General features: G+C 34.1%; 1 protein-coding gene and 1 long non-coding RNA gene across 4 annotated transcripts; both read left to right on the top strand.

The window, feature by feature from the left end:
* Positions 1-3131: 3131 nt before the first annotated feature.
* LOC145030663 (DNA-directed RNA polymerase III subunit 1-like) lies at positions 3132-13215 on the top strand. 3 transcript variants are annotated; one of them, XM_078979054.1, is made up of 28 exons: positions 3135-3489; positions 3581-3716; positions 4033-4085; positions 4275-4424; positions 4500-4677; positions 4900-5081; positions 5274-5386; positions 5870-5969; positions 6135-6353; positions 6434-6582; positions 6676-6817; positions 6920-7060; positions 7169-7357; positions 7448-7664; positions 8521-8614; positions 8756-8990; positions 9102-9293; positions 9418-9516; positions 9628-9831; positions 9929-10183; positions 10965-11112; positions 11215-11366; positions 11533-11691; positions 12048-12167; positions 12260-12333; positions 12428-12632; positions 12708-12910; positions 13042-13215. In XM_078979054.1, exons 4-28 carry the CDS (start codon positions 4386-4388, stop codon positions 13094-13096), a joined length of 3864 nt encoding a protein of 1287 aa, XP_078835180.1. In that variant the 5' UTR covers positions 3135-3489; positions 3581-3716; positions 4033-4085; positions 4275-4385; the 3' UTR covers positions 13097-13215. The 3 variants fall into 3 exon arrangements, with proteins under 3 accessions (XP_078835178.1, XP_078835180.1, XP_078835179.1); XM_078979052.1 differs by lacking the exon at positions 4033-4085 and having other exon boundaries at positions 3132-3489; XM_078979053.1 differs by lacking the exon at positions 3135-3489 and having other exon boundaries at positions 4033-4150.
* A 791-nt stretch (positions 13216-14006) lies between these two features.
* Positions 14007-15563, top strand: LOC145028747 (uncharacterized). The gene is made up of 2 exons (XR_013676163.1): positions 14007-14176; positions 14783-15563. It is a non-coding gene; the product is annotated as an uncharacterized LOC145028747 (long non-coding RNA).
* Positions 15564-20585: the final 5022 nt, after the last annotated feature.

The following is a 20585-nucleotide window of genomic DNA, read 5'->3' as shown; positions in this document are numbered from 1 at the left end:
TTGGAAGCTTATTGGTCCTTTGAGTCCAATAAGGAAGTCCTAGTCCAAAATGGACCTAAACAAGAACTTCTAGGGTTTCCAATTGCTTGTTGACTATTTGAATTACTTGTATGGTGTATTTGATTGAAAATTTTGATGTCATATAGTAAGCATCATACATGCTCTTAAGTTTTGATTCAACATTTTACTTGAGTGTAATGATTACAAGACACAAAATTTCTGGTTGTGACACAACATTGAACAGAAATCAAGTAAATGAGTTTTCCATATTAAATTGTCATTATTAATCCCATATTGAAAAGGAGATTTATATGAAAAAGCAAAGTAAAAGTTCGCCTATCATATTATACACCATCGTTTTTGCAATGCAGATTAAACCATATCTCATGCCTTCATCTAAACCAATAGGAACCAAATAACTATCACTTGTGTATTCATATGCAATTATTATTAGACCAAATCTATTACAACTGAGTGAACTATAAGGAACAAACAAGGTAAACTTGCTCAATAATAATATAGTCCACTTGAAAATGTAACCCGAAGGTTACTCGGAATGCCACTCGCATCTACAATACTTTCAGAAGTTTTTTTTTTTTTTTTTTTTTTTTTTTTTTTTTTTTTTTTTTTTTTGGAGGAATCCCTATTAACAAAAAAATAACAATGAGATTATTATGCAATCAGTTTACAACATTACACCCCTTCTTCCACGACATAGTCTCTTAGGCATTTTATCAAACACATTGTATGCAACATGAAACTTACCTGCACAAGAAATATTATGAGAAGTGTTTCACTTACATGCCTAGTCAAGGAAGAGAAACATTAAGTTTATGTTCACGGTTCTTCATCCTCAGTATTCTATAACACCAACGTCCATGTACTAAGAAAATCACAACAAACAAACATGTATTAAATAATGAAACGGGAAATTTGAAAATGCTCAGTTTGATAAATTGCAAGGTTAGCTGGTTAAACTCTAAAAAAAATTGAAGCCCGTATAATTTTTTAATTGTAAATTGATATAAAACAAAAAACAAAATCACAAAATGTTACATGATTAAAACCTAGATGGGTATCATATCCAAAAGCTGAGCAAGATTGGTACTCCAAGATACCGACATCATCTGTCGATATCCCATATGTTGGTCAATTAGGGCTTGGTACTCCAAGTAGATTCAAATACTCAAACCGAAGAATCCCTGGCTTCACGAACTTGTGAAACTCGATTCAATATGTGAAATATAATCAACTTATTTACCAAAAAGTTATTGAAACATACATAAACACATATCGATTATAGTGGAGACGATGTTCCAAATTTTGAAGTTGTGGCGACGAAATGCGAGCAACCCTAATCGATTATAGTGGAGACGGTAGTGGTGGCAGGTGGGGGGAAGCAGGAGTGATAACAGTTGAAATCACCGTTCTCTCCAAATCTAGGGAAGAGAGCAGTGGAGATGATCGATCGATTGTGGGATGTTTTTGCCCTAAAAATCAATGATAGAAGAGATGCATATCAGTTTAGATAGAGACTGAGGGTTTTAGAGAGGCGGTGAAAAACATCTATATAAATATCTAGATAAATGGGCGATGAGTTTTCTAAAAAGATAACACGTAGGGTAACACATAATAGTGCAGACAGTAAAAAAACACAAAACATATTTAATAAACAAATAAAAAAAGATAGAAAAAATCCAACAAATGACAACAAAGTACTATTCACTAAAAGGCTTTAAAATCAGGGAAAATGACTCTTGAGGGTAATTAACTTTTGCGTTTGTACTCATTTGGTCCCCCTTTTTTTTTGTATTCAATATACCATCGAACTTGTTGTTTGCGTTCACCATAACCCTTTTGACCGACTTTTGACCTGTGATAGCCGGTCAAAGGGTTATGGTGAACAAAAACAACAAGTTCGATGGTATATTGAGTACAAAAAAAGGAAAGGGACCAAATGAGAACGAACTCAACAGTTGGTTACCCTCCTGAGACATTTTCCCCGAAAAGTTAAATGAAATTAAAATTGCAAAATTATCAAAGATTGTAACCTTGTTTGGCTATAATGTATATGAAGAGCGTTTCAAAAGGGTAACCTTGTTAAAACATAGTCTATGTTATGCTTATTGTGGTTAACTGTCAAAACCTCTCTGCAAAAGGATATGATTGTGTATGAGAGGTATATTTATCAGCATAAACGTTTACCTCAAGGTATATTTTGGTGATGTGTCTACAAAAGCAGCATGATATTGTACATATTGATGTTGTATCTTATCCCATGAATTCGATGATTAAAGCTAAATAAACTAAAAAATCACAACACTTGTGGTTCCACTCGTTTGTAGACTTGTCTAGAATCCATGATACGATAAATCATTTGATTGAAAATGTAAATGTAGTCATGAAATGCATCTGCTTAGTCAAGATTCCCCTAATAAATATTCAAGTACATTACAAAGCTGTACGTGTATGAATAATGTTCTTTCGTGAGTTATGTTTTGAAGAGAAGCAAGAATGAATCTCCTAAAGTCATTAATATTAGTAGGAGATGACGTGTGATTTGATGTAAATGAGTAAAGGGAAAATGAATCAGAAGGGTAACCAACTGTTGCATTTGTTCTCATTTGGTTTTTTTTTTTTTTTTTTTTTTTTTTTTTTTTTTTTGTACTCAATATACTATCGAACTTGTTGTTTGTGTTCACCATTACCCTTTGACCGGCTATCACAGGTCAAAAGCCGGTCAAAAGGGTTATGGTGAATACAAACAACAAGTTCGATGATATATTGAATATAAAAAAAAGAAAAGAGACCAAATGAGTAAAAACGCAAAAGTTAATTATCATCTAGAGTCATTTTCCCTTAAAATTAAACTATATATAAATTATATGATTTTATGTATTTTTGATTTAAATTTAATTAAAAAAAATAAAATAGAATGGTATGTATTTTTGATTTAAATTTAATTAAAAAAAAAAAATAGAATGGTATGTTTAATTTTAGATATTCCATATATTTAGTAGTGATTAATGGTATAACAGATGATCCTAATTATACTACCGAGTTGGATTTCTCGTTTCCAAATAAGGACACACAACATGATCATTTTGCTCCAAACTAAACTTTAAGAAGAAAAAATATTAAACTAAAAGGCGATGAACGCATGCAGCCGCTAGCCCGCTACACAAATATTAAAGATACGATCACGATCACGACCACGATCACCTCTTAATTACTTTCGTGCCAAGTTATAACTTATCAGCTCTCTCGTTTAGATTTTATAAGCTCTCTCGTTTAAATTTTAGTTTAGAACCCCCGTTTTCTAAAACCCTAATCTGTTAATCCACCCAACCTTGCTCGAACGAACTGCAAAACCAAATCGTTTAACTTATGATCTATGGCAAATGCGATGAATGAAAATAGAGGAGAACCTGACAAAACCCTTACATTCACGAAACAACCTTATATCGTAGATGTTGGCCCCCGAAAGATGTAAGAGTTTTCCTACTCATTTCACACTATTTTCGATTGTTCGATTGTTAATAATCATACTGATTCTGCTCAATCCTTGATTTGATAACAGCAAGGACGTTAAATTCTCAATGTTTTCTGGCGAGGATGTTCTCAAACTGGGGGAAGTTCAGGTTTCTCGTTCTCAATATTATGTGAGTCAAGAGGACAAAAGGCCTGTTGATAATGGCGTGTTGGATGCGCACATGGTAATTCGTTTTGCTCTGCATTATATACATGTTATGTCATCTGTTCTAACTGTAATTGATTGATGGTTTGATCACTACCTGCAATTTGATATCAGATCCCATTTTGCGGATGAAATATTTAATTGTTAGTGGTAGAATTGAGGATATTATTGCGTGTTGCACTAAGGGGATTTGAAGAGTACAAACTTATTAACTGATGAAAATAGCAATAGTTTTGAAATAAACACTAATGTTTAAGTTATGAATGAGGTTTTAGTGTTGACAAGGTGGCTATTTTAGTTTTTGGTGTATTACTATCATAATTTCTGTTTGTCAGGCCTGTGAAAAGATGTCCTGTTGTCCAAGGACCTTGCCACCTGAACTGTACAGGTTGTTTTCATCTCTTCATCTTCTGATTTATATGGGTTCTTTGAATTGAATAAGAACCTATGTGGGTATGTCTTTGCTTCTCACCTTATGCTACATCTTTTCTATGTCACTTGGCTTACTGTAGTATTAATCTACTTTTACTTCTTATTATCCATGAGGTTCTGAAAGGCATCTTTGTTGGTATCTCAGGGTCCTACAAACAAGCTCGGTACATGTGAGACATGCCATGGGGATTTTGATAATTGCCCTGGTCACTTTGGCTACCTGCCACTTGTGCTGCCAGTTTATAATGTTGGATATATGTCTCATGTTGTGGACATTTTGAAGTGCATATGCAAGGTATTGTAGCTGCAATTTATGTTTGCTTTTCCCCTTCTCCATCCCTTTCCCATTTACATGGTTTTTCCTTTTCAGTTTTGTTCCCGCATACTGTTGGTGGAGACAGAACGTGTAAACTTCTTAAAGAGGATTAGAAATCCAAATTTGGACCATTTAAGGAAGACTGGAATTTATAAACAGGTAGTTAAAAGGTGTACTGCTATGGCAAGTAGTAAGAAGGTGGTGATATGCTCAAGATGTCATTATGTAAATGGTTTGACACTTACCCTATTTCTATATCTCATTCTCTTTTAAGTTTCTTTTTTTTGTTTGCCTCACATAAAAAACTTAATAAACTTTTCCCTGTTCCTATTTGTCTCTTATTCATGAACACGAAGACAATTTTATATAACCATCAATTTTACCACCAAATTTACCATAATTCTTTTATTTAGAAAATACATGTAAGTTAATGCTCATTTATAATACATTATAGGCACAGTGAAAAAGGCTGTGGGAACAGTAGGAGTCATACATGATCGAAGCAAAGTTCAAAATACTACCTCAAATGAGTTCAATGATACTATTTACCTGAAGGGGTCGAATACACCTGCCAAATTGTCACCTTCTGTAGGCCCTGACAAAGCTCTTAAGCTTTTTAAGAAGATGCTGGATGAGGTACATTTTTCTATCTAGCATGACTCTAGTTGACCTTTGTTTCCTCTGTTTCAAAAATGATTTCTTATTTTCTTGCATGTAAACTGCAATGGGCTATCATTGCTACTACTCTCTGTTTTGGAGAGAAATTGCAACATAAATAGTAGTTTATTTACAATTGTTGATGTTTACTTATTTTTTATTGTGTTACAGGATTGTGAACTGCTTTATCTTGCTGATAGACCTGAGAAACTCATTATATCCATCATTCCTGTTCCTCCTATATGTCTTCGTCCTTCTGTCCCAGTTGCTGGTGGAGCAATGAGGTGCATTTCAATTACAAATTTCTTGCTGAATTTGAGCTTTTCTATACTATTGTAGTATTGTGAAGGATTTGCTTTGTGCTTTGTATGATACCGTGACTTCATATAGGAGTGTCTGGAGGCTTAAAATCAGGGTAGTGGCGTATTTACCTGCTTACCCTTGCCCCACTTTGCTCAGCTTTATTGCTTGTATCTATTTTTCTTTAGTCAAACATCATTGTCTACCTCCCCCTTTACCCTTGTTCTTATGGGACTTGGATATTGCTGTTGTTATATTGTATGATAGCATGTTTTATTGCAACTGCATAATTTAATGCCCTCCTAGAGGCTGTAGTAGACATAGTCTTCTGTATCTAATTAGGTTACAAGTTTTTCATTCATTTATCTAATTAGGTTACATATTTTTGGAATATGGTTTCTTCTTTTTGTATTCTTTTTGTTATTAAGCTGCTAGTTATCTTCTCTTTTCTCTCCTCTATGTTGCAGCAATGAGAATGACATTACATTGAGATTGGCAGAAATTATAAGAGCCAATGCATCTGTTCGTGAGGCGTTATCAGGAGCAAGTGTCCATAACAAAAGCTTGGTACTGTTTTGTTTTTCTATTTCTATTTCTATTTAATCTTATTATCCCTCTTAAATAATCTCTTTTCTCTTTTATTTATTTATCTATTGATACCATGTTGTGAAGTGTTGAAGCAGATCAGCTAGACTATTAATCCAGATGTTCCTTATGATGATGTTGTTGTAGGGTGTTTTATGGGATAATCTCCAACTCAGTGTTGCACAATATGTAAACAGTGATGTCCGTGTAGCAGATTCATCTCAGCAGAATGGCAAACGAATTACTGGCCTTGTTCAACGCCAAAAAGGCAAGCAGGGGCGTATTCGGAAAAACTTATCTGGGAAGCGTGTTGAGTATACTGGAAGGACAGTTATCTCCCCTGACCCTAATCTAAAGATTACAGAGGTCACTCTCACTCTCACTCACTTGCTTCCCCATTTTTCTTTTTTCTTTTTTCTTTTTTATGAGAGTATTTATTATTCCAGGTTGGAGTTCCTATCAAAGTGGCCATGACTTTAAGCTATCCTGAGCGTGTTTCAGATCACAATATAGAGAGACTGAAGCGTGCTATACGTAATGGAACTTATGTATACCCTGGTGCAAACCATTTAAGAAAGAAAGATGGTAGCATAATGTAAGGATTTCTGGTGCTCAAGTGTTATGCATTTATGATGAATTCTGATTAAAAAATGAATTTTGGTTTGATGATATGTAATGCTTTCTTTAGGTCATTGCGTTTTGATGCTAGAAAGCGTTTGGCTGAGGAGTTGAAACTTGGTGACATAGTTAATCGCCATTTAAAAGATGGTGATGTTGTCCTCTTTAACAGGCAACCCAGTTTGCATCGTATGTCAATGATGTCTCACAGGGTGAGTAATGAGTATGAATGTATGATGAAACTTTTCTGCATTAAAACTTCTCTTATTATCATTTTTTTGTTATCTCATGATTTGGTATGTGTGTGTATTTAGGCAAAGATTAAGCATTGGAACACGTTTAGCTTCAATGAATCTGTTTGCAATCCTTACAATGCTGATTTTGATGGTGATGAGATGAATATTCATGTTCCACAAACAGAAGAGGCTCGAACTGAGGCTCTTATGCTAATGGGGGTAATCTTCATATCATATGCACTTTTACTGCATTATATTAGTTATTAACTTATCATATCACATATTACTAAATGTTTGTTTTTTTTTTTTTTTTTTTCAATCATGAAGGTGCAACACAATTTATGCACACCAAAGAATGGGGAGATTTTGGTTGCATCCACTCAAGATTTTTTGACAACTTCTTTTCTTATAACAAGGAAGGACACGTTCTATGATCGTGCTTCGTTTGCACTTATCTGTTGTCATATGGGTGATGCAAATGATCCCATTGATTTGCCAACACCTGCTATACTTAAGGCAAGATAAATAACACAACTTGCTCTAATTATTTTGTTATATTTGTTTATATGCAATTTGTTTGTTTGACATTGGTTTATTTTTATGCAGCCAATAGAGCTTTGGACTGGTAAACAAGTGTTTAGTGTGTTGTTGCGCCCATATGCAGATATGAGAGTTTATCTGAATCTCAGTGTTACTGAAAAGAGTTACACCAAGCCAAGTGGAGAAAGGGTGAAGCCTTATGAGACAATGTGCCCTAATGATGGATACATCTATATTCGCAATAGTGAACTCTTAAGTGGGCAGCTTGGGAAGGCTACTTTAGGTCAGTTTTCTTTCTATTCAATTATGCCAAAGATATTATTTGCTCATCAGAATTAGTGCTGCATGCTAATACACCAGATTTTATGCAGAAAATTAAATCAGCCAAATGTGATATGCTTTTATCTTTGTTATTTGTAGTTAAGTCGTTTTCCTAGATATGTAAGCTGTTTTATTGGCTAAGAACATGCAATTTAGGCTGCTGATTAGCTTTTATGTTGAGCATATGATGAGAAAACATATTTCTTTTCCCCAAAAGTCTAATTTTTTCTGCTATAGTTACATACCTCCTCTGTTATAAATTATAAGAGCAGTTTGTGAATATTCCGTTCAGCTTTAAATTATTACAGCTTGCGATATATACATATCATTTACATAAAGTTATATTCATTTCTAGATTTCTTTTAAAAGTTTTAGTCTTTATTTTTTCGAACATATAAGTATAAATATATTACTAGAATCAATGAGTTGAGTGGTTACAGAGTACTTCCCAGTAGTGACTTATCTTGTACACAAGATAGAATTTTTTGCTACTCTTATTGTTCCTCAAGGAGGTAGAAGGGGTGAAGCATTAAATGTTAACTTTAACCAAGTGCTGATGAAAATGCATCAAGAGACTAGAGTGGTAAGTTACCATTTTGCCCTTCTAAAGTGAAGCAACCCTATCACTTTGACACTTGATGCTAATGTTATGTTGAGAAGAAGACTGAAATCAGATAGGATAGACATTTGACAATACTTATTTTGAAACTCAAAATGAGTATGATCAGATCTTTTAGAAATTTCACAAATACTTTAATGTACATATGTTAGAAAGGTGTCCTTATTACAATGAATGAACTTTTATATGATTGCAACAGGGAATGGCAACAAGGATGGACTTTACTCGGTTCTTCTTAGGGACTACCATTCACTTGCTGCTGCTGTGTGCATGAACCGCTTAGCAAAACTAAGGTTCTTTTCTACCACCATCTGCCATATGTTTCATCAATCTCATGTAGTTAGTTGATGCTACATGTGTTATAACATAATTATAGGTTGTCATCTATGTTGTAATGTTTGCTGGAAGTGTATGATGAGATTATTCTGATGCAGTGCTCGGTGGATAGGAGATCATGGATTCTCAATTGGAATTGATGACGTTCAACCTGGGGATAATTTGAATCACAACACAAACAGAATCATTTCGCAAGGGAATAAAAAATGTGATAATTTTATCCTCGATTTTAATAAAGGAAACCTCAAGTGTCAACCTGGTTGTAATGCTGCTCAGACCCTCGAAGCTCAGATCACAGGTGTCCTGAATAAGATCAGAGATGAAACTGGAAAGGTAATAGTAAATACCTCCCTCCATTTCTTTGTTTTCTATCAACTATTGATGCAATCAAGATTGTAAACCGTGTAAAATAAATTGAGATAAAACTATTAAAATTTTGGACAGGTGTGTATGGAAAAACTACATTGGAGAAACAGCCCCTTGATTATGTCTCAATGTGGGTCGAAAGGCTCTCCTATCAATATCAGTCAAATGATTGCATGTGTTGGTCAACAATCAGTTGGAGGTCAACGAGCTCCAAATGGATTTATTGACCGAAGCCTTCCCCATTTCCCCACAAACTCTAAGACCCCTGCTGTATGTTTTCTTCTCTCATATTCCTTCTTAAGTATAAATATCACTTGCTTTATATCTATCTATCTATCTTTCTGCATGGTTTCTTTTTTCATTCTTATTACTCCTTTTCTTTTATCAAATGCAGGCAAAGGGGTTTGTAGCAAATTCTTTCTATAGTGGTTTAACTGCTACTGAGTTTTTCTTCCACACAATGGGTGGACGAGAAGGGCTTGTGGATACAGCTGTAAGGAATAGGATCCTTTTACATGTTTATGAATAGTAGCATGAGTTTTTGCATATCAAACCCTAGAAAAAGGGGTAAGTAAAGTAATGCTTATGATTTACACTTTTACAGGTTAAAACAGCTGAGACAGGTTATATGTCTAGAAGACTGGTGAAGGGAATGGAGGACCTGTATGTCTGTTATGATGACACAGTAAGGGATTCCAATGCAAGTATTATTCAGTTCACATATGGTAGTGATGGAAGAGACCCTTCTCAAATGGAAGGAAAAGCAGGATTTCCTCTCAACTTCGATAGGTTGTTGAACAAAGTCAAGGTCTCATACTCTCATTCTAATTTCACTTTATCTTAATTACCTTTTGCTCTATCCGTTTTCATATCTAATAAGTTTTTTTTATTGTTATTTTGAAAAGGCTACATGTCCTGCTGGACAACACAGAGGCATGTCTCCTACAGAGATTCGTGAAATGGTTGATGAGCGTCTTTCAATGTATGATATGAGTACAGAAGGAGGTTGCTCTGAGGATTTCAGGAGGAAGCTAAAAGAATTTCTTGAAAAAAAAGCTGCAACACTAGAATTCACTAGGAGAGTGCTTAATGGTGAAGAATCCTTAATTCTAGAAAATGTTGCTCAAAGCATATGTGGCATCACTTCTCAGCAGCTCAAGGTATTTGAAATGTTTATCATTTTTCATTATGCATGCTCTCTACCAAAGACTTTTAGTTGCTATTTGCATTCTCTGTTAAGAAGGATTAGATAGGCTTACATGAATAACAAAATTTAAAGGGAAAATTACAAAAAACTATTATATTTTTGTCAGTGTTGCTATTTTAACCACTAATACTGTATTTTTCCAGTCAAACCTTTAAACTTGTAGACAATTTTCAAGATTAACCATTTTGACCTTTTATATCAAAGATTTCACATGTATTTTTGATATCAGGTGTCAACAGTATTTTTCCAAATTAACCATTTTGACTGATCCTGTTATATCAGGTCAAAATGGCTAATTTGGTAAAATCTCTGAAATTTCCATGGTTTTCTTGGAATAAATAAAGTATAAATGGTTAAACTTCAAAATTGCCCAAAATATAGTAGGTTTTGTTTGAATTTTGTCAACAAAAATAGAAAGGAATATGAATTAGGGATTCAGAAAAGCAGTTTTGTTCAGATATTATTTATAAAACAGGAGACACGAAGGCTGAAAATTAAAAGAAAAAATTAATTGGGTATGTTTTTCAAAGTACAGTGCCTTAACTTAATTAGATAAACATTAAAAGTAAAATTCTTAATCTAAAGAAATGAAAGTAGGATGCTATAATATACAAATAAGTGTAAGTATCTTCTTGTTTTTTTTGCATTTAGTCCTAGAATCAAAGTAGTAGGTCTCTAATCTATTTTAAGTTGTAATTAACTGATTGATTTGTTTGTTATTAAAATAATATTAGGTATTTTTGGAAGTTTGCATTTCACGTTACCATAATAAGAAGATTGATCCTGGGACAAATGTTGGTGCAATTGGTGCTCAAAGTATTGGAGAACCAGGAACACAAATGACCTTGAAAACTTTCCATTTTGCAGGAGTTGCATCCATGAGTATCCTTTTTCTCCTCATACTTTTCTTAATACCATTTTGGGTATTACTGATGCTGTGGACACACGTACATACACATAGTTCCCTCCTTAAGTCTTTGATAGATGTGACTCTTGGTGTTCCTCGTATAAATGAAATCTTAAATGCCACCAAGAAAATCAGGACACCTGTCATTACTGCAAAGCTTACATGTAATGACAGCGTTCCATTTGCAAGGCTGGTAAAAGGCAAAATGGAAAGAACTCTCTTGGGCCAGGTCAGACTCACTAATCAGATAGATAGATAACTAAATTACAGGTTTCAATTATACATTAGATTTACATACAATATAAAAGAGCACAGACAAACATGTTAATGGAATATACAAGTAACTGTTATGACATGTGTGTATCTCTTGAGATATTTTTGTGCCTTTTATGCAGGTTGCAAAGAGTATAAAGCTTGTAATGGGATTAAGATCTGCATCTATTATTATTTCTCTCGACACTGAAACAATTGGAGCACTACACCTCTCCTGTATAAATGCAAAAACCGTGAAAGAATCAATACTAAAGACTCCCAGAATCAAACTGAAGGACAAGGTAAGAATTTCCAACCTACTTTTTTTGATTTCTTTATTATATATATATACAGCATCTTCAGTTGCTATAATTGGGCATATTTTCAAGTATAGTATTTTTCTTCATTAGAAAAAAGTGAATGTACAATTGAGTAAATTTTTATAAGTAGAAAGCCTAAATAAGAAAAAGAAAATGAAAGTAGGATGTTGTAATAAAAAGAAGTGAAAATAGGATGCTTTAGTACATAACATAAAGGAAAGTAGGTTGCTATTTGTTGAAGTTATCCCTATATTTTTGTATTGGCAATTGTTGAGGTGTTGTTGCATATAACTAATTACCTAACTATCTATTATTTGTAATGGATACATACAATACAGCATATCCGCGTGTTGGATGATGGGAGACTTGAAGTGAATAATCCATCTATATATGATAGAAACAAACTTCTTTTCGATCTTCAAATGCTCATAAATAAGCTTCCATCAGTCATTGTAATGGTGAGTCGCATTCAAAATGAAATCTATTTAATCTTCATTTAGATTTAATAAATTTAAATTATAAAATTTTCTATCTTGTTGTTTGTTGGCAGGGTGTTGGCACAATTGAACGTGCTGTGATAAACAAAAAAAAGGAGCGTGACAAGTTTAACTTGCTTGTAGAAGGGTTAGTTTACACTTTACACTTTAAAAATACAAAAGAATACTATTTATTCCATTTTTAGAGGGGTATTTTAGACATTTATGATTGAAACTGTCAGGACGGGGCTCCAAGCGGTGATGGGGACGGAAGGAGTGAATGGACTTGAAACGACAAGTAATCATATTCTAGAAGTAGAAGCGACACTTGGGATTGAAGCTGCAAGAAGGTCGATTATTAAAGAGATCCAATACACAATGGAAAGCCATGGAATGAGTATAGATATTCGACATATGATGCTTTTAGCTGATCTCATGACATACAAGGTAATAATAATATATAAATTTTTTTTACTGTATAAATTGTTGGTGGATGTAATGTGTAAATATGTAATGTAACAGGGAGAAGTATTGGGGGTGAATAGATTTGGGATTCAGAAGATGAAAGAAAGTGTGCTGATGTTGGCGTCATTTGAGACAACAGCAGATCTCCTTTTTAATGCAGCAGTGAAAGGACAAGTTGACAAGATAGAAGGCGTGAGTGAATGTATTATCATGGGCATACCAATACAGACTGGCACAGGAACAATTAAACTCAAACAAAGGTAGCTAGCTAGCTATATATGATATTTTTTTATATTTTAAAATATGCATACATACATACATTATTGGTGTCATAAGTTTGATTAATTCTGGGTTAAAAGGTGTCTAATATGATAATGATAATTTTTGGCAGGGATGCACAAGTTGAGAAGATGTGCAAGGGATTGGAGCTCATTTTATCTGAATGATTCATTCTCATTTACATTTTAATCCGAGTGCATGAAAATACTTAAATACTAGTGTGCAATTTTTTTTTTTATATGGATTAATTTTTGGTTCTGAATATATTCGTGATCTTTTTTGTGTTTGGGTTTATGAATTAACGTGGAGCTTGATTGTGAAATGGAATAAAAAAGTTTTCGGAACCATAATAAAAAATAAACTAAAGCTTTGGCCAAAACTGTAAACGAAACAAAGTTGGGTGGGCAATGGGTTCGGATCTGGGTAAGTGGGCGGGTAAACATGGCCTGGTTTTTTGGCCCGAGCTAAAAGTTTTAGGGGGGATAAAAAGAATCCTCCACCTTTAAGATGCAAATCGTGCCAACCATCTCCACTATTGGGCTAAGAGGTATTTTTGTGTATAAAATATGATCAAATGCTTATAAAAAATAAGTAAAGTTTTTAAAATGGTTTTATAAAAATTATTATTCATAGCCAAATCCACAAGTGAAAATTCTATAAAAATCATTCTAGTTTGGTTTTTATCGGTTTACTGTCTTTTTTTTTCTTTCTATTTTATATTGATAATTTGTTTTTGTTTTCAAAAAAATTCATTACATAAAACTTTGAATAAAAGGAAAATTTAAAAATTATTTGGTTTAACTACTTAGAAATTTTCTTTTCAATTTAACCATAGAATTTGAATTTTTAAAAAATTCACCTAAAAATAATATTTTTTTTGTTATTTGCAACCTACTAATGGAACATTGTTTTTTTTGAAAAAAAAATGCGAAATCCAAAAAAATGAAGTAATTCGTGAAAAAAAAATCTCATTAAAGTAGAGAAAAAAAAATCAGTCATTAAACCAAAATAAAAAAATCCAAAGGTTTTTTAGAATTCAATTTGACCTAAGTATAAACCCTAACTTAAACAATTTATTTTTTGCATAAAAAATCATGAGAATTTACACAAAGAATCAGTCCCAGAACAAGAGATACACATAAATCGATCATCTCTCCGGTCTCAACCCCTTCACAACCGGCACGCGGCGGCAACGAAACTTCCTTCCTCGGAATCCAGTCCAGTTAGCGGTGCACGTGGCGGAGAAGGTAATTGAAATAGAATGCTATTCCCATTCGATTGCGTTTAAAAACCTTATTTATATCATATGGCCATTTTACAATTTTAAATCTCTGTTATCCGATTCGATTGTGTATCTTTCACTCCCAGAAGGATAATGATGCGTGAATGCTTCAACTTTACATCTCTTTCTTCTTCTTCTTCTTCTTCTTCTTCTTCTTCTTCGTGGAAGAAGACTGTAAGACTTGATTCGTTGAAAGTACTTTGTTTCAATTGCAATGCCTCTGATGATGTATGTTAAAGTATTGAGTCACCTTCTGAAATTGCATTAGATTTTTTGGATTACTACAATCCAGCCTACATGTTTGTTTGGATAGTGATGTCGAAAATTAAAGTATTGAAACCACAAAGATTTTAGATTATATCTGGATGTGGGTTAGGAGTGTTCAATAGGCTGCCTGCTTTGAAATTCTTTTAGCAAATGGCTTAATGTAATAAGCTATATCTATTTTTTTCTTCGACTTAATACATAAAGAATGAAGCTTTCTCTATTAACTCTTTAACTTTTTACAAATTTCCTTCATTTAAATTATGTCTTTCATTTCTTAAATATTTTTTAAACATCATTTCTCCAGACAACACTCTTTCGATCCCAAGGATATGATATGATGATTATAAACGATGTCACAAGCTCACTGAACGCAATGCGTTTGACCAACAGAGTTGACCATGAAAAAAGAGATATGGAAATCGATGATTTACAGACACCTAAGCTTGTTGATGAAATGGAGGTAACAATTTCAGATGGAAAACGGGAAATGTATGAAATATATTTGGAACATTTATCAAATGATGCAACCGAAGAAATGGAGATTTACTTGAGCATTATGAGTGATGTTGTAGGTGGATATGAGAATGCAATACAAGTATTAGTGGGTAATAAGCTTGATATGAATAATTGCTTTTTGGTCAACCTTACAAGAAGTGAGTTAGAGAAATTAGTGAAATTAGACAATGAGAGAATTCGGGGTATCTACCCTCCCTACAAACCCATTTCATCAACTTGCTTGTAGTACAAGTAACCACATGGTTAGTTGGGGTGTGTGATGCAGTTGAATCATCTTGAAATATATATACCTAGTTGGATACATAAGCAGTTTATTTTAAATATATGAAGTTATTTTTTTGATCAAGTAAACATAATTACAAGTGGTACTTTTTTTTTTCCTTTTCCTGAATTAAGCATCATGGGTGTTGAGTGAGCCCTATTTGAAATGCAATTGTTCGATTTTTGTGTCATTAGGTATTAGGTAAGTATTGAGGTTATATTCTTTGTTTATGGATGTTATTATTTGAATTTTTGTCTGATTCAGATTGTTCAATAAAAATTGCTCCTGATGCAGATTGTTGGATCAATTTGTTTTAAAATGTTGTTTTTTGATAATCTTATACATGGTCATACATATGAAAATTACATGAATGGTCCCTATGGTTTAGGTAATTTGTATGTTTGGTCCCTAACTTATTTTTTTAACTCGGAAGGTCAATACTGTTTGTTTTTGTTGCGTGTTTGGTCCCTATCTTACCTAAAAAGACTATTTTACCCTTAATTTTTTAAATTATTTAAATAAGGTGGGGTAGATAAGATAAGGTGAGGTGGAGGTGGGGTTGGAGGTGTGTTTATTTAAATAAACTAAAAAATCAAGGGCAAAATAATATTTTTAGGTAAGATAACGAACAAGCGTACAACAAAAATAAATAATAGGGATCTTCCGGTTAAAAAATATATTAGGGACCAAACGTGCAAATTAATCCAAACCATAGGGATCATTTGTGTAATTTACTCCAAAATCTGTTGATTTTTGTTTGGATGCATTCGTCTACAGTCTATATGTGAACAACTTGTATTTGGAATTTGTAAAAGGTTTGTAAAGTAGTAAATAGTTTCAAGACAAAACTTCAAAAATGGTCCTATGGTTTTCGAAAATATCAAGTTTGATCCCTAATTTAAAAAAACCTCACGGATCGTCCCTGTGGTTTCAAAACTTTTAACATTTGGTCCTTTCGGCTAACTCTATTACCATTTAGCCGTTAAGTCAGAGGTATTTTTATCATTTCACTGCACAGGGACCATTTATGAGGTATTCATTTTTTTTAAATAAATAAATAAATAAAATTTAATATGCAAGGGGTCTCTCTCTCTCTCTCTCTCTCTCTCTCTCTCTCTCTCTCTCTCTCTCTCTCTCTCTCTCTCTCATAATCGTTGTTCTAAACCAGCTTCCACAACTTACAACTTTTGGGCATTTTGCCTCTATCTTGCCATTAACAATGGTGTTATTAGTTACAACAGTGAAAGATGCTTATGAAGACTGGAGACGACACAAAATTAACGGGATTGAAAACAATCATTTATAATCTGTTCTAGTGAACAATTCATACGAACAGAAGAAATGGAAAGACATTCAAGTAGGAGAAATCATCAAATTTCCTACAAGCGAAACAATTCTATGTGATATCGTTTTGCTTTCAACTAGCGATCCAACGGGAGTCACTTAAATCCAGACCATCAATCTAGACAGAGAATCTAACCCATGGTTGCAGAAATCGGGATTAATCGGCGATTAATCGCTTGGCGTTCTCCAATCGTCGAGGATTAAGGCATTAATCGGAAATTTAGGATTAATCGGGTTTGGCGGGATTAATCGGTCAACAAAAGTCGAAAAAAGAGTCAAAAAATTTTAAAATCCAAAAAACCAACTTTCTTTTTTTACTCCAAAATTTTCAAATTTTCAAAATTTCAAATATTATACCAAAATATTCATATTTTCGTATTTTCAAATTTCCAAATTATAATTTTTCTTGTTTTCTAATTTTGAAGTACTTGTTTTTCTTAAGATATATTAATATTTTATTAATAATTTATGGTCTCCGATTAATCCCCGCCAAGACCGACTAATCCCTTAACACCAGTCGACTGTCGAGCTACTGTCAAACGATTTTTACAGTCTTGATCTAACCTAAAAACACGTTACGCCAAATACTCGCCAGCGCCTCTGCTACTAACGCCAACACTCCGATGTGTAACACCTTGAACGACTGTTCGATTTTGATTCAAATTTCAGTTTCAATTTTGGGAGAAAGCGACGCAAAATGGGAAATTGAATATCACCTGACATGACTTCTCAGTGACCTGAAGACGACCGGTTACTTTTTGTGCCGATAACTCATCAATCTCAAAGTCGATTGCATGTAGCGGCATATCCAAAGACTTCGTTTTTGTTTCTGTCGTTGGTGTTGAAGGTGAATCCATGCCGGATTTTGTCTAGACTACCGAATTAATGTTCAATTGATATGTAATCGGATCGGAGAATCAAATAGAGAAAAATCGATGAAGATTGTAGTTGACTTATAGACAGATAGGGTAAGTATAGTGTGTAGATAGCGTTTCAAAATGGAATAATCAAGATAGGCTAAATCGATACTTCTTTCTTTTCACCAATTCAAGAACAGAGAAGTGTTGAAAAGAAGCAGCAACAAACGGTGGCAGACGATGGTTAATGAATCAAAGAGACGAACTAGAGACTAATTAGGGCACCGATTCTTTATGATTTAGTAATTAATGGTGTTTTTTTTTTTTTTTTTTTTTTTTGAGAGAGAGAGAGAGAGAGAGAGAGAGAGAGACACCCCTTCCATATTAAATATTGTTTATTTAAAAAAATGATAATTGAATACCTCATAAATAGTCATTGTGTAGTGAAATGACAAAAATACCTTTGACTTAACGGCTAAATGGTAACGGAGTTAGCCGAAATGACCAAATGTTAAAAGTTTTGAAACCACAAGGACGATCCGTGAGGTTTTTGTAAATTAGGGACCAAACTTGATATTTTCGAAAACCACAGGGACCATTTTTAAAGTTTTGTCTAGTTTCAAATATGTAAACATGTTTTTTTAGTTATTTTACATATATATAAGATAAATCACTTTTTGAAAAACAACTTATTGGTTTCTGTAATCATAAAAGTTAATCCAAACATTTTTAAAAAAACTCGTTTCCTATACCACCATAAGTTACCAAAAAGAAATTCTGAAGTTAAATAGCAAATCCCAAACACTCTTAGACGTTTCCTACCACCATAAGTTACCAAAAAGAAAATTTGAAGTTAAATAAGCAAATCCCAAACACTCTTAGACCTTTTTTTTTTTGGTTATGATTGGATCAGAGATCTTTCACTTATGAGGAAGTCAAAACTGACTACCATCAACATGGTTTGGGAATTAAGACCGTAGAGTGATTTTCGTAGTTTGAAAATATGGTTTGGGAATTAAGAATGTGTATATCCAGGTGGTTGAGACACAAAGGCTTCTTCATGTAGAGTACTGTGTAGGAAGGTATTGTTGACGTCTAACTGGCGGAGGGCTAATTTTTGGAAAGAGCAATAAATAGGATAATACGAATGGTGACTGGTTTACTGACAAGACTAAAGGTTTCAAAGTAGTCTCTACTAAATTTTTGTAGAAATCCTTTAGCAACTACATGTGCTTTGTATTTGTCAATGGTACCATCCGTATGACATTTGACATGGAAGACCCATTTACAAAAAATTGGTTTGTGAGAGTTTGGTGGAACAAGTTCCCAAGTGCCATTTTACATCCGAGCATTAAATTCATGATCCATGGTTGTGCGCCACTTAGGATCTTTCATGGATTGATGGTGTATGGTAGGTTCGAGAGTGATATGTATTGGGTGAAGTGTGATGCTATTGACAAACGTTTTTTGAAATATCTAGGATTGGGTTTGTGAGGTCTCTTTGGTGGTGAAGGTGGTGTAGGAGCTGGAGAGGCAACAAAAGTGGGCAAATATGCTCTAAGGTCCAAGGAGGGAGAGGGGGAGGGGAAGGAGGCAGAGAGAGAGAGAGAGAGGGCAGTGAGGTGTAGGGTTGGTGTCATTTGTGGAGGTAGAAGGGGGTGATTGAGAGTATGGATGAGTAGATGGTGGTGGATTTTGGGTGTTTTGGAATATAGATTATGGTACAGGGACAATAGATGGATGTAACATTCCGAAAATGATAATAAAATTTTCCATTTAAAAGTCTATCAAGTCATTCATTAATTGTTCAAAACCCATATCAAGTCATTATATTTAAAACATCAGAGTAAAAATTATATCAAATACGGAAACCATGAGGGGAGGATATTGTGCCATCACGTCAGGCCCTTCCTTTCTGAATCAGAAGTACCTGAAACCATAAACATAAACTGTAAGCACAAAGCTTAGTGATTTCCCTAAAATACCACATACACAAAAGATACAAGTGCTATGGGCTACCCCCATGGTCCTTCCTTGCACAACCAAGGGCTAAATCCCGGTCTTACATACGAGTGCCATGGGCTACCCTCATGGTCTTTCCTTGCAATGATGAGGGCCAAATCCTGGTCTTACATACAAGTGCCAAGGGCCAAATCCTAGTCTTTCATACAATTGCTAAGGGCCACATCCTGGTCTTCATGCAAGCATTACAGAGATAACTAGCATTCCACATAACAAGTAACGAGCCAATATTGGTGCCTTCAACCCATGGATATAGTGAGAGAACTCACCTCACAGACAAATATGCAAACTGAATAGCATGCCGCTTCGAGATTAACTCTACCAATCACCTTAATAAATTCAATGACACAATCTCACCATATAGGTCAAATTACCTAAAATACCCCTAGGTCAAACCCTATTAAAAAATCCAGGTCAAAGTCAAAAGTTATAGGCAACGGTCAAGATGGACCCTCCACGTCGTGGTCTTCAAATGACAAAACAGACGCGAATACCCGGAGTCGCCATGCCGCGACAAAATTGCCAAGCCACGCCATGGGGACTAGATCCAAAATTTCTTAATGAGTTAAGATGAATCCTTCAATTCCAAGGATCCCAAAGTCTAAATATGATAATCCTTAATGCCCAAAAGAGGTAAAGCTGCCACCTTTATCACTTGAGATCCACCAAGAGGTCTAGATCTCAAGTCTTAGATCTAAAAAGGCTAAAGAGTGGCAAGGACTCATCAAGAATCACTTAATTCCTTGAGTCTCAAGCTCATTTGCTCCATAAGAGCTTTTAACACCAAACCATCCTAAAGTTTGATGCTTTTTAGACTTTCATATCTAATGCAAGTTGCAACCTTTATGAAGTCCTTCCATCCCATCTAACAAGATCAAGAAGAAATGGGACTAAATACAAGATCTAACATTTTATAATCAGAAAGCATGGAACTTGGGGACTTCCAGTGCAAAAGATGCACAATAAGATGGTGAGAAGATTTGCTTGCTGATTTCAAGTTTAGAAGTCACATCCTCCTTCTAATCTTCAAAAATCAACACCAAAAAGCTTAGACAACAACAAACGGAGTTAGGGTTTTCTTGGAGGCTGAGAGAATGTGATGGAGG

Source organism: Lactuca saligna, chromosome 2 (assembly GCF_052625555.1).
Source record: "Lactuca saligna cultivar CGN05327 chromosome 2, ASM5262555v1, whole genome shotgun sequence".
NCBI classification, from domain to species: Eukaryota; Viridiplantae; Streptophyta; class Magnoliopsida; order Asterales; family Asteraceae; genus Lactuca; species Lactuca saligna.
Note: the sequence above shows the minus strand (reverse complement) of the source record. Positions and strands in the feature narration are given on the sequence as shown.

What these genes read in the sequence shown, in the direction of transcription:
- LOC145030663 (XM_078979052.1), top strand. Translation starts at nt 3,395, where the DNA reads ATGGCAAATGCGATGAATGAAAATAGAGGAGAACCTGACAAAACCCTT. An exon ending in CAAACTCTAAGACCCCTGCT is followed by an intron (nt 9,294 to 9,417) that starts GTATGTTTTCTT and finishes TATCAAATGCAG; the next exon opens with GCAAAGGGGTTTGTAGCAAA. An exon ending in TTTAACTTGCTTGTAGAAGG is followed by an intron (nt 12,334 to 12,427) that starts GTTAGTTTACAC and finishes TGAAACTGTCAG; the next exon opens with GACGGGGCTCCAAGCGGTGA.